This window comes from Peromyscus californicus, unplaced genomic scaffold, assembly GCF_007827085.1.
Source record: "Peromyscus californicus insignis strain IS unplaced genomic scaffold, ASM782708v3 Scaffold_12__1_contigs__length_115047231, whole genome shotgun sequence".
Taxonomy (NCBI): Eukaryota; Metazoa; Chordata; class Mammalia; order Rodentia; family Cricetidae; genus Peromyscus; species Peromyscus californicus.
In genome coordinates, this window is record NW_026294413.1 from 53,404,799 (window position 1) to 53,419,873 (window position 15,075).

General features: G+C 51.8%; 2 protein-coding genes across 5 annotated transcripts in view; both read left to right on the forward strand.

Annotated features, from left to right (window-relative positions):
• The first annotated feature begins 2,232 nt into the window (after positions 1–2,232).
• On the forward strand, positions 2,233–5,048 carry Sftpc (surfactant protein C). Of its 3 annotated transcripts, none has more exons than XM_052734235.1 (5): positions 2,233–2,274; positions 3,613–3,771; positions 4,132–4,254; positions 4,470–4,580; positions 4,887–5,048. In XM_052734235.1, exons 1-5 carry the CDS (start codon positions 2,233–2,235, stop codon positions 5,046–5,048), a joined length of 597 nt encoding a protein of 198 aa, XP_052590195.1. The 3 variants fall into 3 exon arrangements, with proteins under 3 accessions (XP_052590195.1, XP_052590196.1, XP_052590197.1); XM_052734236.1 differs by having other exon boundaries at positions 4,908–5,048; XM_052734237.1 differs by lacking the exon at positions 3,613–3,771.
• A 619-nt stretch (positions 5,049–5,667) lies between these two features.
• Positions 5,668–15,075, forward strand: part of Bmp1 (bone morphogenetic protein 1) — a 44,148-nt gene continuing 34,740 nt past the window's right edge. Inside the window, exons 1-2 of one of the 2 annotated variants that reach the window (XM_052732818.1) lie at positions 5,668–6,512; positions 14,810–14,923. In XM_052732818.1, coding sequence (XP_052588778.1) covers positions 6,341–6,512; positions 14,810–14,923 — 286 coding nt within the window. In that variant the 5' untranslated portion in view covers positions 5,668–6,340. The remainder of the gene's footprint in view (positions 6,513–14,809; positions 14,924–15,075) is intronic. The other variant, XM_052732815.1, reaches the window with a different exon arrangement.

A 15,075-nucleotide genomic window follows, 5' to 3' on the forward strand; every position in this document is an offset into this window, starting at 1 on the left:
AATTTTTTTTTTTTTGTGTTTTTAGTTTTGATACTGTATGTATGTTTCCAAGGCTGACCATTTGGCACTGGAAAACAAATTGGTGTGACCTTCCCTGGGGAAGGCCATCTCTCTGACCCCCCAGCTTTCCTCGGTCGCCTGTAGTTCTTTGCGTAGGATTTAGCCCTGGTGGGCTTTCCCCATCCAGTTTGGTACATTTGTTGATGTCCCCCTTGTTCAACTCTGGTGTTACTAGGAAACAAAGTCTCCCGGCAAATTCCCTGATCCTGATTCTCTGGCACTCACAATCTTTCTGTTTCCTCTTCTGCAATGGTCCCTGGGCCTTTTGTGTGTCGTGTTCTGCAGATGTATCCCTTGGGGCCAGGCTCCACAGCTCTGCATTTTGATTGGTGCTGGTTTTCTGTAGTGGTCTCTCTCTGTTGCAAAGAGAAGTTTTCTTGATGAGGGGCGAAGACTACACTTATCTGTGGGTATAAAGAAATGTTTATAGGTTGTTGTTAGGGATTATGCTGGTTTCATAAGTTAGTGGTTATAGATTCTCCTCCAAACACCATGACTTCACTAACACTGAGTAGTTAGCGACATTTCCAGTACCAGGTATGGATTCTCTCTTGTTGAGGGGGTTTGAAGTCAAATTAGAGAGCTGTTGGTTGCTCAAAGGCAATTTTAAAGAACGCGAGATTATGCATGTGTATGTAACTTTTATAGTTTATTTTGTGTAAGGGACTTGCACACCTGTAGACTTGGCGTGTCCATGAGGAGTCCTGGAAACAATCTGGATGATATAAAGGGAAGCTGTGTAGGAGAACAAGAGTGTCAGGACAATACAAGGAAGTACTGAGTGCTGGCTTACACATCCATAAAAGCTGAGAGGTGCAAAGACTTCTCGAGATCACCTGGCCGACAACTAAAAGGGAATTGAGAGAGCTAGAGAGGAGGCTCAGTGGTTACAGGCATTGGCTACTCTTTCAGCACCCACATGGAAGCTCACAACAGTCTGTAACTCCAGTTCCAGTGGATCCGATGTCCTTTTCTGGTCTCCAAGGGCACCAGGCATGCAGGCGGTACACAGACACACAGGCAGGTAAAGCACTCATACACAGCAAATCAAATCAATACATCTTTAAAAGGGAACTGAAGGCATGTAGCTAAGGCCCAGTTGAAGGGGTAACGCCAATCCTAAGTCACTGGTAGATGTGAGTCAGTACCCCAAGCCACAGGAGAGAATTTGGGGAAAGAGAGAAGGCAGGGGGTCATGAAAGTGGATGGGATTTGGTTAAATCACACTGGACACATTTAGAAAATATAAAAAGAAGGTCAGAAGGGTAGACAGAGTAGTAGAAGGGCAAAGATGGCTGACTGGGACCACACTCAGGCCCGTGCAAGGTCATCTTGGCTTAAGAAAGTGCCAGGGGCTGGGGATGTAGATCAGTGGTAAAAAGCTTCCCAAGCATGTTCATGACCCTAAGTTTGATCCTCAGCTCTGGAAGGCAAAGAGTAAGGCCTAGATAAGTCATCAGAGTGTTCAATTTACAGACAAGCCCAGAGCAAAGAGTGAAACAGGACTCATCACCCATGAGTAAGAGTTTCCCAGCAGTGGGGACAGAATGAGGAAAGTGACTGGAGCAAATCTGAGGTTAGGGACAGCCCATGTGGGAGGCTGGGTGAAGAGAAATCCGACCCTGTCTAAGAAACCACACTGAAAGACCCCCAGCTGCTGTCCCAGGCCCTGTTCCCCCAGTAGACACCTCTCCACCCCCACCAGTAATCACCACTTTCTCAGTCCCTGAATGGAACTCATGCCTGAGCCTGGGGAGATTATCTGGTGGAAAGGATGGCCAGATTCTTGGCTACTGCAGGAAAGGTTTGGCCTGTCAAAAGAAGAGAAGCCACAGGGCTGCAGGGGCAGGTGCCAGCAAGAGAGGCAGACATGCCAGAAAGACACCCACGGTGAGAGAAGCAGGTGGCCTGAGGGTGAGTTTGCTCACCTCACCCAGGTTTGCTCTTGTCGGGGCCAAGAGGATTCATGTGCCTAGGCCAAGGGCCCTTGGGGGCTCTTGCAGCTGGCTTATCAGGGCCTCGGCTCTAAAAGCCAGGAACAAACAAGCTTCAAAGCCAAGGACTTGGCTGGCAGACAGGAGAGCCGGTCCTTCACCTCTGTCCCCCCTCTCTGATGATATATATAAGACACTGGCCACACCAGATAGACGAGAAGACGAGAGAGCCTACAAAATGGATGTGGGTAGCAAAGAGGTCTTGATGGAGAGTCCCCCGGTGAGTGTCATTTTGTATGGGTTTTTTTTTTTTTTTGGTTTGGTTTTTTGTGTGTGTACAAGTGTCCTGGACTTGCCGCTCTATCCTCCATAGGCCTCTTTTCTTCTTCTAGACTCATAGACTCAGTTTAGGATTGGCTGTTAGGATGAAGACACTATGATCATTAAGAGTCCCTGGCAGCCTGGCGGCAGTGGTGCACGCCTTTAATCCCAGTACTCAGGAGGCAGAACCAGGAGAATCTCTGTGAGTTTGAGGCCAGCCTGGTCTACAGAGCAAGTTCCAGGAAAGGCTCCAAAAGCTACACAGAGAAACCCTGTCTCAAAAAACAAACAAAAACAAAAAACAAAAAAACAAAACAAAAGTCCCTGGCAGAGGCAGGCATGGCAGCCATGAATTCCTGTATAAAGGGGTTGAGAGCCATAGGGTCAGTAGAAAGGCCTGTGAAGAACATTGATAGAATCACCAGGTAATTAGGAAGTCATAGGAAGCGCCACAGAGAAAATGGCATGTGAGGCTGGGCTGTATAGATCAATGGGTAGAATGCCTTGCAAGCATAGGGACCTGAGTTCAGTCCCCAGGACCACATAAACCAGGCATGGGGGTGCACACAATTTGGGAGTGTAAGCAAGATAATCATTCAGGGTCATCTTTAAATATGTATGTATGGAGTTGGAAGCCGGCCTGGGCCATAGATATGGTCTTTTAAAAAAAAAGGACAAGGATGCTTCCGCAGATAGGAGTGCTTGCTACCAGCGGTGATAGCTTGAGTTTAATCTCTGGAACTCACATGATGGAAGGAGAGATGTTGTCTCTGAGTTACACACACACACACACACACACACACACACACACACACACACACGTGCAAATAAATGTAAAAAATATGAAGATGACACATGAACTGGACTAGGAAGAATATACAGGCGCTCACAAGGCAGAGGAGGAAGGCATGGAAGGAAGAAAAGCAGTCTACACAAAGGTGTGGAGATGGAGCTACCTGGATGCTTGGAGGGAACAAAAAACACTGGCTAGGTCTGAGGTGCCAGGAGCCTTGGGGAAACAGAAGATAAGATTGCTAACTGGCTCTCTTGGATCCTTCCAAATCTAGATTTTGCTTCTAACTTTCTAAGCATCTATGGTACTAACAATACCATTGTTCTAACAAATCCTATTTGTTAGAATCCAACCACCTTCCCCAAAGCCTTCTCTGATCTCCCCAGTCCTTCTCTGCATATTCATAGCCTAAAGGGGTATGAGAGGGTGTCTGGTTTGTATAGGGAGAGGAATGGGCATCCTCTCAACTGCCTACTCCTCCCTCTGATTTCTCCACTTTCTCAGGATTACTCAGCAGGTCCCAGGAGCCAGTTCCGCATCCCGTGCTGCCCCGTGCACCTCAAACGCCTTCTCATCGTGGTTGTGGTGGTGGTCCTTGTTGTCGTGGTGATCGTAGGGGCCCTGCTCATGGGCCTCCACATGAGTCAGAAACATACCGAGATGGTGAGCAGGCCTGGGTTGGGCAAACAGTAGCTATGAGGTATATCGGACAGAAGGGCTGGGTGAGATGGGCAGAGAGATGGACAGCTGCTAGAGAGGAAGGGAAGGGAGTGGGCAAACAAGAACATATCTTGAGTGATACAAGCAGAGATGGGGTAGCAGTCCCGCATAGATGGTTTCCCTCCAGGCCCCGGCCTACAGTGTGAGACACCAGTCCCTACAACACCTGTTATGTTTAGCCTTCTTGAGATCTCAGGAAAGAAGGCATTGCATTTGAATAGAGGACTCTGAGTAGATATGGGTACCAAAAGGCTGAGAGAAGAAAGAGGAATGCCAGGCAGCACTCTGACACCCTCTCCCTAGGTCCTTGAGATGAGCATTGGAGCACCGGAAACTCAGAAACGCCTAGCCCTGAGTGAGCACATGGACACCATCGCTACCTTCTCCGTTGGTTCCACTGGGATTGTTGTGTATGACTACCAGCGGGTGAGTATGCCCGAGGGACCGATAGAACTGCCCAGTTGTACCACCTCTTTCCAGAGGTCTCTCCCCATTCCGTGCCTGGCTGCCTCCCCTCAGATGCTTGAATCGCCGACTCATATGTGTCTCCCACGGCCAATCTAAAGGGAATTAGTGGAGAATCAGGGTTGGGGAGCAAGGAAAGGGACTTTCCTGAATGACCTCCAGCGTTGCATGCCTAGCTCCTGACTGCCTATAAGCCAGCCCCGGGAACCTACTGCTGCATCATGAAGATGACTCCAGACAGCATCCCTAGTCTTGAGGCTTTTACTAGAAAATTCCAGAATTTCCAGGTGGGTGTGTGCGTGAAGGGAGTGAGCTGTCTTCCTCCAAGAGCTGGGGAGAGGAATATTTGAGATGATGGCTAGTGCCATCTGTATGGTATTGATTCCCCTGGGCCAGATGTGGTCTGTCTACACTCACCTGTGTTACACCGTCCCCAGCTGTTGGCTGGGCTGCTGCTAAGCTGTTGACTTTGGCTGAGCTCAGACACCACCTGTGGGCTTCTGATTCCAGCCCAGTCCCTCTGTATTGGTGAGGAAACTGAGCCTCAGAGAATTTGCCTGGCCAAGGGTCCCACAATAAGGATTGCAGGTGAGATATATAGGTGCTCTTTCCAGGCCAAGCCCTCAGCATCCACCTCTAAGCTGGGCCAGGAGGAAGCGCATGATACTGGTTCCGAGTCTTCTGGGAGAGACCTGGCTTTCCTAGGCCTTGCTGTGAGCACCTTGTGTGGAGAGCTACCACTATACTATATCTAGGACCCCTCAGGTGAGCAACGGTACCTTTCAGGGTGCCTGAGCAACACTGGGAGGGCTTGGAATGCCTGCTTTGTCAACGGACCTACTAGGGATCTCTTGAAGTCGGTGGTCTGGGGAGCTCAGAGGATGGAAGGCTCACAGACACAGCCCACCTTGGAATCAAGCGGGTGGCTCCTTGGTATCCCTCCTTCACATGATAAACATCAGTTCTTTGCTCCACAGGGTCAGCGGAAACCGCATCGGGACAGGAAAGACCTGAAGCAAAAGGTCTTTTGCAGAGGAGCAGGAAGCTGCTCCTGTTCATGCTCGACAGGACAGAGTAGAAGCCAGTAGAGGAGAGGTGTCTCCTACGAGCCAGGGGGCTCCTACCACAAAACAATAAAGCAGCCTGATTGAAAAACAAAGGGTGGCATTTCTTTTCTTGAACATTTTCTCAGTTCCGCTCTCGGCGGGAGCTGTCCTGGGAAGGAAAGGGTTTGGGGGAGTTGCGACGCTTTGCCACATCCTTTCCGCCTAAGAGTGATGGGGATTTGGTCCTACCCCAGGTAGTGGCGAAGGGGGCAAAATGCGGGAATAGGGGACCGGACCTAGGTGCCATACACGGGTGTTAGGCGCCCTCCAGCGGTGTGTCCGCAGGGAAGGACAGCGACAGAGACAGGCGGAGAGACAGCAAGACAGAGAGACAGCGAGAAGCTAGAGAGCAGGTCTGAGACAGACAGACTGGAGTCTCAGGCTAAGAGAACGACCGCTGATCCAGGGATTGAGAGGCAGGAACGGACCTGACAGCGTGTCCCGTGCCCGGAGGCACTCCGCCCCGCGCGGGACAGCGGCCACTAGGGGGCCCCTAGCGGGAGCGGTGCCTCCGGGCATCCCGGGCCCGCGCCCCCTCCCCGGCCCCGGCCCCAGGCAGCGGATCCCCCTCCGGGGCGGGCGGCGCTACTCTCGCCCTCCCCGCCCGGCTGGCGCGCTTCCCGGCCCGGCCGAGCACGGTCCCGGCCCCGAGGGGGGCCGAGCTGGGCGAAAACCCGCCCTCCAGCGAGCTCATTTCCCTAAAAAGGGGGGGGGGGAGTGGGAGGGCGGCGGAAAAAAAGAAAAGGAGCGACCGAGCCGAGGGCGAGGGGACGCCGGAGCCCAGGGCCGGAGCGAGCCGGGCCGAGCGGGGGGCGGGAGACAGGAAACGGGACGGGAAGAGGTGGCCGCGGGGGGAGAGCGCCTCCCCTTCGCCTCCAGCGCTCCCTTCCCCGTCGCCCCGCTCCCGCGTCCGGGCGCGACCGCCACCGCTGCCCGCCAGCATGCCCGGCGTGGCCCGCCCGCCGCTGCCGCTGCTGTCGCTGCCGCTGCTACTGCTGCTGCTGCTGCTGCTCCCGCGCGCCGGGCGGCCGCTGGACTTGGCCGACTACACCTACGACCTGGGCGAGGAGGACGCCCCGGAGGTCCTCAACTACAAAGACCCCTGCAAGGCGGGTGAGCGACCCCCGGCTCCCTCAGGGGCGCACCGGAGCCGGGTGTGAGCAGGCCGGGATCGAGGCTGCGGGCCGGGCAGGGGTTGGGGTTGGGGTTGGGGGAGGACAGTCCAGTGTGGGAAGCTGGGAGCTGCTTGGTTGGCAATGCAGTGGGGGAACAAAAGACCGAGGGGGAAAGGGAGGGGGAAGTTTGGGGGACTTTTAGGACTGAAGTTTTGCTGCTGTTGGTGGAAACTGCTGAGGCTGCCGCTTGCCTTCGAAGAGGATTCCTGGGGAAATCTCCCTGGGTCTCAGCGAATCCCGCTGGCAAGGAGGCTTTTTCTCCACAAGGAAACTTTACTGGCCAAACTCCGTGTGTGAGTGAGCGTGTGTGTGTGTGTGTGTGTGTGTGTGTGTGTGTGTGTGTGTGTGTGTGTGTGCTTTTCCCTTCTCCCCTATCCCTCCCGCTTTGTGGAATATTGGTGTTTGCCCGCTTGTCTGTTTGCCATAGTGCTACACATCTGTCTGGTTTGATGCCCAGAAGCCCTGCAATCCAAGGGAATAGATTTCCCGGATACTCAGCCCAGTGGAAGGAAAAGTTTTTCAGGGGGTTCCATGAGATACTCCTTCGGGGGTAACCCTGTGATTCTAACCAGCTGCAGCAGCTCTCCGGGTACTCGAGACAGCTGTCAACGTCAGAGAATTCAGGCCAGGAGAGGACTTACCTGTGCCCCTGTGTGCTAGGAGAGCTCTGCCAGAGCCAAGTTGGGATAGCAACTGAGCCACACAAAGAAAACTTGGATATTCTACATCAGCTCTCTCACCCCACAGACACCTGAGGCTAATTAGTCAAGGTCAAGGCTTCGTGTGTGTGTGTGTGTGTGTGTGTGTGTGTGTGTGTGTGTGTGTGTGTGTGTGTGATCGTTGTCCATGAGGGCCCTCCTGGAGTGACCCCCCTAGAGTGACCAGATGACCAGGCACTCAGGCCATTGGCCTAATTGATGTCCCTGAGCAGACTTCTGGGGCATGCTGGGGACAAGATGTCACAACTTTTCCTCAACTTCCTGCTTCTGACTTCAGCCTGTCTGTGAAGAGCTAGAGCCAGGGACAGGGACACCAGGAAAGGAAGTGAACACAGAGTCTTGGGACAGGCAGCTATAGTTCTGACCACAGGGGGCTTGATCCATCCACCCTTGGGTGGATAGGGACCATTTTAGTGTGGGCAGGGCAAGCCAAATCCTCCAGTCCTTCCTTCCTCTTCCATGCCTGATAGGCTGTGGGCAAACCAGGACATTTAGCTGTCTCCGACTCAGTGTGTGTGGTGGATGGACAGGAGGAGGAATGAGCAGGGCATGGACTCTGAAGGACTCATTAGCCACCAGGAAAGCTAAGCATAGTTTTGAACTTTAGTTTTCTCATTAGTAAATCAGGACTGACAGTACACCCCTTCGTAGAGCTGGTGGTAAGGTCTAAATCTGAGAACACATATAAGTCATTTATTATCAGCACACAATAAGCACTAAATAAATGTTTACCCCTTGTGCTCTGTGCCTCTGGCTCTTGATGCATTTCTTTTGAGAGAGTACAAGCTTGGGTTTTTAGGAAGAGCTGACATCTCCCTGACCCTGTCCTGCGTCTTTTATCCATTCTGTGATGCACGTCCCCTGATATGTCTCTGGCCTGGGTTTGATGTCGGAGGTGCAGAAAGATGCCAGTCAGATCTCGGTCCTTAAGGAGATCACCATCTAAGCAAGGACCCAAGAGCACACTAAAGTTACACAGCATTAGCCAGGAAGAATAGGGGTCCCTTGTCACCTCTTCATTCCTGGTGATGGGAAGGGCAGAGCGAAGCGATCGCAGGGGTCTGGGAAGGCTCGCAAAGTGGAGACTTTGTGGAGGATGTGGGCCAGGAGCACAGCCTCAAAGAATGAGTAGGAAGCCATGCTGATGTTGAAAATGGGAGTGATTTTTGGGACTAGCAAAAGGCTCAGGGCTCCATCCCCAGTCTCAGATTTCATGCTAGGGTGGGGCTGGCTGAGTTGGAGCTTCAAACAAGGGCTGTGGAGAAAGCTCTCCATCAGGGTGAATTAAGGCTGGTTGGGAAGCTCGCTCGGCCAGGCCTGAGGTGGCTGAGAGGGCCGAGAGCCCGACAGGGCCCAACTTCAGGGTCAGATCAGGCCTTCCTCTTGGGTGTGACTGATGCCTAGGCCCTGTGGCCCACCCCTGGAGGGAACTGGACTAGTGTACATACACATACACCTCATCTGCTGTCCCCTCTACAGACCCACCAACTCGCTTCTTTATGTTGCTTCTTCCTGCCTGACTTTGCTTCTTCCCCTCCATAGCCCTGACCACCAGATGCTAGGGGTGCCCGGGGCAGGTGCCTGTCTGTACTTCCTTTGGAAGTGGCTGGTAGACCTCTCCTACTCCTTCCTCCTTCCTCCTCTTCCTTTTTCTTCCCACACAGAGGACTAGCAGCGAAAGCCCTTTGATTCTCCCAGCTTAAATGGGATCTCTCTGTTTATTCTAAACATAGCCAGGCCTCATCATTTGAAAATATCTCTATAGTTACTGTTTGAGTTAGATTTATTTATTTTTTTTACTTCTGTCCATGGGGTCTCACTAAATTGGCCTTGAACTCACCATCCTCTGCCCTTAGCCTCCCATATGCTGAGATTACAGGGGTGAGCCACTATGTCCATTTATGGCTGCTGTTAAAGTAAAGACAAAAATTAAGACCCCTGACGTCCTAGGGAAGCTTCTGAACTTTTGGACCAGAAGCTAACCTAGGCTACTGTGTGCTTAAGGCTGATTCTGCCAAGTCTGCTGTCAGAGGATTTCTTGGAAAACCTGGTTTCTTATATGTTGAATGCCAGAGCCATGAAAGAGAATTTCAGAGATTGCCAGCGTAGTCTCTGCCCCAGATGTCTTGCCACTGACACACATGGCTTCCACTTAGACCTCAGCTGGCAACCAGTGGGTCCGCAGGAGAAGAGACGGACAGTACTTAAGGGCCCTTCTTACCACCTTACCCCACGGTCCTTGTGGCCCAGGTGTGGAGTCCAGAGGAAGCACATGACCTTATCTCTCACCAGACGACATTCCCTCTTGCAGACACTCTGAGGAGTGAGTCACTCCACCCACTTAAGCCCCTGTTCCCTGCCTGAGTCACCCTCACTTTGAGGTGCCCCAGGCGTGGAGGAAAACACATCTCCATGGGTCCTAATGGAGGGAGACCAGTTAGATACCCCAGGAAGAAGGGATCCTTCTCTTGTTCTGAGACAGGATCTCTCCATGTAGCCGTGGCTGGCCTGGAACATCCTCTGTAGACCAGGCTGGCCTAGAACTCACAGAGATCCACCTGCCTCTGCCTCCTGAGTGCTGGGGTCAAAGGTGTGCGCCATCACAGCTGGCAGGAAGCAGGAACTCATGAATTCCGTTTCTCCAGTGATGCGGGGAAACATTGGTGGTGTTGCTGAAGGAGTGGAGCAGGCTCTCTCCTGAGGAGGAGTAGGGGGCTCAGTTGGCCTCTTCCTCCCTATACATGCGCACGCTTCTGTCCGTTCCCAGAAGCCCTTCTCCTTTGAGGAGCGTGGACTGTGAGACGCAGTGTACTGCTCTTGTTTTCTTTTTCTTATATGTTAGAACACCCTGGAACTCGCTCGCATAGGGGATTGGTTGTTGTATACATTTATGTATGTGTCTTTGCTTCATGGCGGGTCCCTTTCTTGTTGGGTGAGCACAGGCACAAGTGTGCATTGGTGTGTAAGTGGGCGGGAGAATTAAGTCCATTTGCGTATTCTGGGGCCACAAGTACATCCTCCCTCGGCTACAAGTCGGCATTCATTGAGGGGGGATACATGCCTGTCCTGCGTACATGACCTTGGCGCTCCGTCATACCAGCCAGGCTCCAACAGGAGGGGAGGCCTGGCCATGCCAAGGGGGAGGGAACTTTGGAGTCCAGAGGCTGACCTAGGGGACAAAGATTGCTCCCTAGGTTCACATGCACATTGATGTGTCTCTGTGATCTTTCCCCTCCAGCCTTGGGCCTGGAGCACCCTCAAGTGCTTCCTGGCGGGTTTACAGCCAGAGAGCAAAACAAGGACTTTTGATCCTGTGTTGAAAACAGCTGCTACTTTGACCCTGACCTTGACCCTGGGGCTTCCTTTGGACCAGGAAAGCATCCTGAACCCTCTTGTATCTAGAATGTCCAGCTTCCTAAGGTTAGGATCCCAGATGGACCAGCTGTCAGCCCAGCTCCTGGCCATAGGCTCCTCCCCAACCCCACCCTAACCCCCATTCTGTTCCCATGCATTCTTCAGCCATGACATCACCACAGGGCATCCAGCTGAGCTCTGCAGCTAGCCCTGCTCCTTCTACTTGCCCTGCCCTGGTCCCACACTGCCCTGGTCTCCCAGCACAGGCCACCGTGGTTCTGTAGTCTCTGTCCACAGAGTCATTCAGCTGGGGAGTGAGTGCAGAGGACCGAGTATGTCTAGGGAAGGGTTGGAGCTGACTGAGTCTCCAGGATTGGAGGTGGTGTGGTGAGCACGGTGTGGTGGCTGTTTAGCATTTGCTTTAAACGCTCCAGGCTTGGTGCAGATGCTTCATCTACATACATAATTTCTTGCAGTAACCTTCGGAGATGTGTTCTATTATATGCCACCTTCTTATTCTTTTTCGGGGGGGGGGCGGAGTTTCAAGACAGGGTTTCTCTGTGTAGCTTTGCACCTTTCCTGGAACTCACTCTGTAGCCCAGGCTGGCCTTGAACTCATAAAGATCCACCTGCCTCTGCCTCCCGAGTGCTGGGATTAAAGGCATGTGCCACCACCGCCCAGCCTATGTGCCTTCTTTTATATAGGAGAACACTGAGGTTTTAAAGAATTTACATGAATGTCAGCTACTGGGAGCCAAACTGAGATTCAAAGACCCCCCTCTGCCTCCAAAGACTGCTCTTTGCTGATAGTCCAGCCCCATGGGTACAACTGCCTTCTGTATCTGTGGGTTCTGCACCCACAGATTCCACCAACCATGGATCAAAATTATTGAAGGAAAAAATTGGTCTGGATGGAACATCTACAGACTTTTTCATTATTCCCTAAGAAATACAGTATAATAACTACTTAGCATTCACATTGTATGAAGTATTGTAAATCATCTAGAGATGATTTGAAGTATATAGGAGGGTGAGGATATGGTCAATTGTTAGAAGGCTTGCCTAGCATGCACAAAGCCTTGGGTTCGAGCCCGAGTACTATTATTCAGGTAGGGTGGTTCATGCATCTAATCCTAGCATTTGGGAAGACGAGACAAGAGGATCCGAATTTCAAGGTCATCTTTGGTTCTATAGGGAGTTTGAAGCCAGAGTGGGCTACCTAAGATCCTGTCTCAGAAGAAGGAAAAAGAGAGAACGAGTGAAGATATGGTTAGGTTCTGTGCAAACGCAATGCCATTTTATATATGGACTTGAGCATCTGGAGACTTTGGTATCTGTAGGGGACCTGGAATTGATACTGTAGGGAGCCTGAGGGACAAGTGTGCCTGGTGATGCTCATAGGTGTGGGTGTAGAAGCCTGGAGGTGCCATGTATGTGTACAAGTACAAAGCTTACAGTAGTGTGAGGTGTTCCTGCACTGGCATATATAGGAACCTACCATCTCCTCTCTGGAGTCTCACCTGTCTCATCCCCTTCTGCATGCTCCAAAAGAGACTTGACTAGTTACAGGCTGGGGACCTTGGACATGCCATCTCTCTCTTTGGCCCCGGGGTCCTGATCTCTTTAGTCAAGGGAGGGGAGCGGCGTTCAGCTATGAGGTTATCTCTCCAAATGTTTGTAATGGGACACTCCTAGGGGTGTCATATGGCTTACTGGGCATGTTGTGGGTGGGCCAAGATTAAATGGACTCATTAATGAGCCAACACTTTGTGAACTGGAAAGCGCTGGGTAAATTTCAACAGACATTTACACAAGGTGTCATTATTGTTACTATTACTGTCTTAATGAGTTCTCAGAGCTTGCCACTGGCTTGTGTGTGTTGGAGCTTGTAACTGTGTCTTTTTAGAACTCTGTGACTGTGTATATTTTTTGTGTGTGGATGTGTGTGTGTGTGTGTGTGTGTGTGTGTGTGTCTGAGTGTCTATTTTCGTTTATATGTATTTACAATATGGGTTCCCGAGAGAGGTAATGAACTTGAGCAAATCCACTGGACTAGGAATTTACCACTGGTAAAGTCTGAGTGTAAAGCAAGCCTTCCAGAGGCTTGGCAGTATAGTCTAAAGTCAGTTTCCTTCTGGGCCTCAGTTTCCTAAACTGTTAAATGAAAGATTGGCTTGATGACTGCTAAGGTCGCTCCCGCATTCAGGTGATCTGTGTCTGAGTGAGCATGTGTCTCTGGGCACGTATTTGCAGACCAAAAGAAAACTGGCATGATCGTTCATTCATTTTCATTCATTCATTCTGCCGCTTCTACCCAAAAGCCAGTGTTGGGTGCTGCTTGCATGTGCAGGGGTGTAGTCTCTGACCTCAATGGCTCCGCACAGACAGCATGGGTTTGGATGTCACCATATGCCCATAGGGACATTAGCCATCTGTGACTAAGTGTGTGATAAAGTAAATGTATATGTATCCACCCAGTGGGGCCAACCGGGGAGGAGGAGCCCGTGTGGAAGGCCTCCAGGTTAAAACAATTTGTGCAGTGCTGACTCTCCTGGGATGAGAAGCAGATGTCACGGCGGCAGTGGCTGCAGGGAAGCTGCTGCTCTCCAGCTTGGCCGCCCACCTCCCCGAGCCCGGCCCAGCCCAGTGTGAAGCTCACATCTGGGCTCCTTCCAAGACAGACAGTGCTGTGCCTCTGCTCCCTCTTACCCTCGACGTCTCAGAAGGAAGACAGGCCACTCAACCCATCTCTCCAGAGGTTTCTTTTCCCAGGCCCAGAAATGGAAATGACCTCTTGGGGGTGGGAGGGTTGTCCTACCCCTGGGCCTTTGCTTCCCAGAGGGAGGACCCAGAAACTTAGAATTCGTTTGCGAGCTGTTACACCTTTCCTTGTTAGCTGGGAGCCTCCTGGTATAAGTCTTGGCCTCCCAGATTCGCCTCCCTGTGCCAAGTCTTATTGGACCGGGTAAGCATAGCAACCATCTTACAGTACTTCATGTCCTCCCCCATTTGGTTGAGTGACATTTACTGTGTGACACCACATACACAGCACAGGACGTGGACTCACAAATAGACTACTAGTTAGTCAACTTTCCGATGCTGTAACCAAGCGCCTGAGAGGACTGACTTAGAGAAAAGGTTTGTTTTGGCATCTGGTTCCTGAGTTTCTAGTCCATGAGAGTGGAGAACTTGGTTCTGGAGCCTCTTAGAGGCAGCAGATTGTGGTGGGAACACTTGGCAGAGTAAAATGGCTCGTCAGATCAACCAAGAGGCAGAGAGGATGAGGGGAGGGCCCACGACCCCCTTCCAGGGCACACACACGTCACATCAGCACCTCTAAGACCCCACTTCCCAAGGGTGCACAGAACCTCCCAGTAGCGCCACCTTGGGGACCAAGCCTTTAACACGTGGGCTCTTAGACACCAGGGCATCTTCTCTTCAACGCGTCCCACTGTCAGAGCACATGTCTGTCTGTGGACTTCTCTGAGTCAGTGTTTGTGTGAACTTTGTGTTGTTAAGGTTAGCTCCATAGGGCCAGGGAGCTTCTTCTGCCTTCCTACCCTCTGACTTCATGTCTGGCCCATAGTGGGTACTAATTATTTTCTGAAGATAATGTGAAGAGTGGTACAATTATGTCTTCATGGGACTATTTATTTATTAACAGTTTTATTTACTCCCTGCCTTTCTCTGTCTCTGTCTCTGTCTCCTCTCTGTCTCTCTGTCTCTCTCTCTCTCTCTGTGTGTGTGTGTGTAGATCAGAGGACAGCTTGCAGGAGTTGGTTCTCTCCTTCCTCGGGTTGTCGGGTTTGGAAGCAAGCACCTTTTCCCCGCCAAGCCATTTCACTCTTTAAGTCTAGTCTGCAAACCCCAGACCCAAGTGATCCTTCTGCCTCGGCTGCCTGAATAGCTGTGGCTGTACGCATGTGTTATCCCACTTCATTCTTGTTGGGCTTTGAAGTAAAAAGCAAATATAATCCCCGAAGAGATTCTAGAAGCCGGCCTGTCATTCTCCTCTCCCATCTTTCCCCAGTGGCATCTGAGGATCCGAGTGGCTGTAGGGGTCAGGGCTGTGGATCCGCTGTGTCAGGGCTGTACGCACCATGTGCACAGCCTCGGGGAAGAGGACTAACTCTGCCTCTGGCTGCTTTCTTTGTGTCTCCAGCTGCCTTTCTTGGGGACATTGCCCTGGATGAAGAGGACTTGAGGGCCTTCCGGGTACCTCAGGCTACAGCTCTCAGACAGCAGACGGCCCGAAGCTCATCCGTCAGAGCCTCAGGTACACTGGCGACCGGCTGCCTCTCTGTGTCCCGGAAATGTGTTTCACATTTGGGAAACAAGGATTTCGGCCCCCCACCCCCCCACCCCCATTTCCAGCCAGGCCTTCCCGGGACAGAGGCCGTGAACTTGAACCCAACACAGGGGATGTCT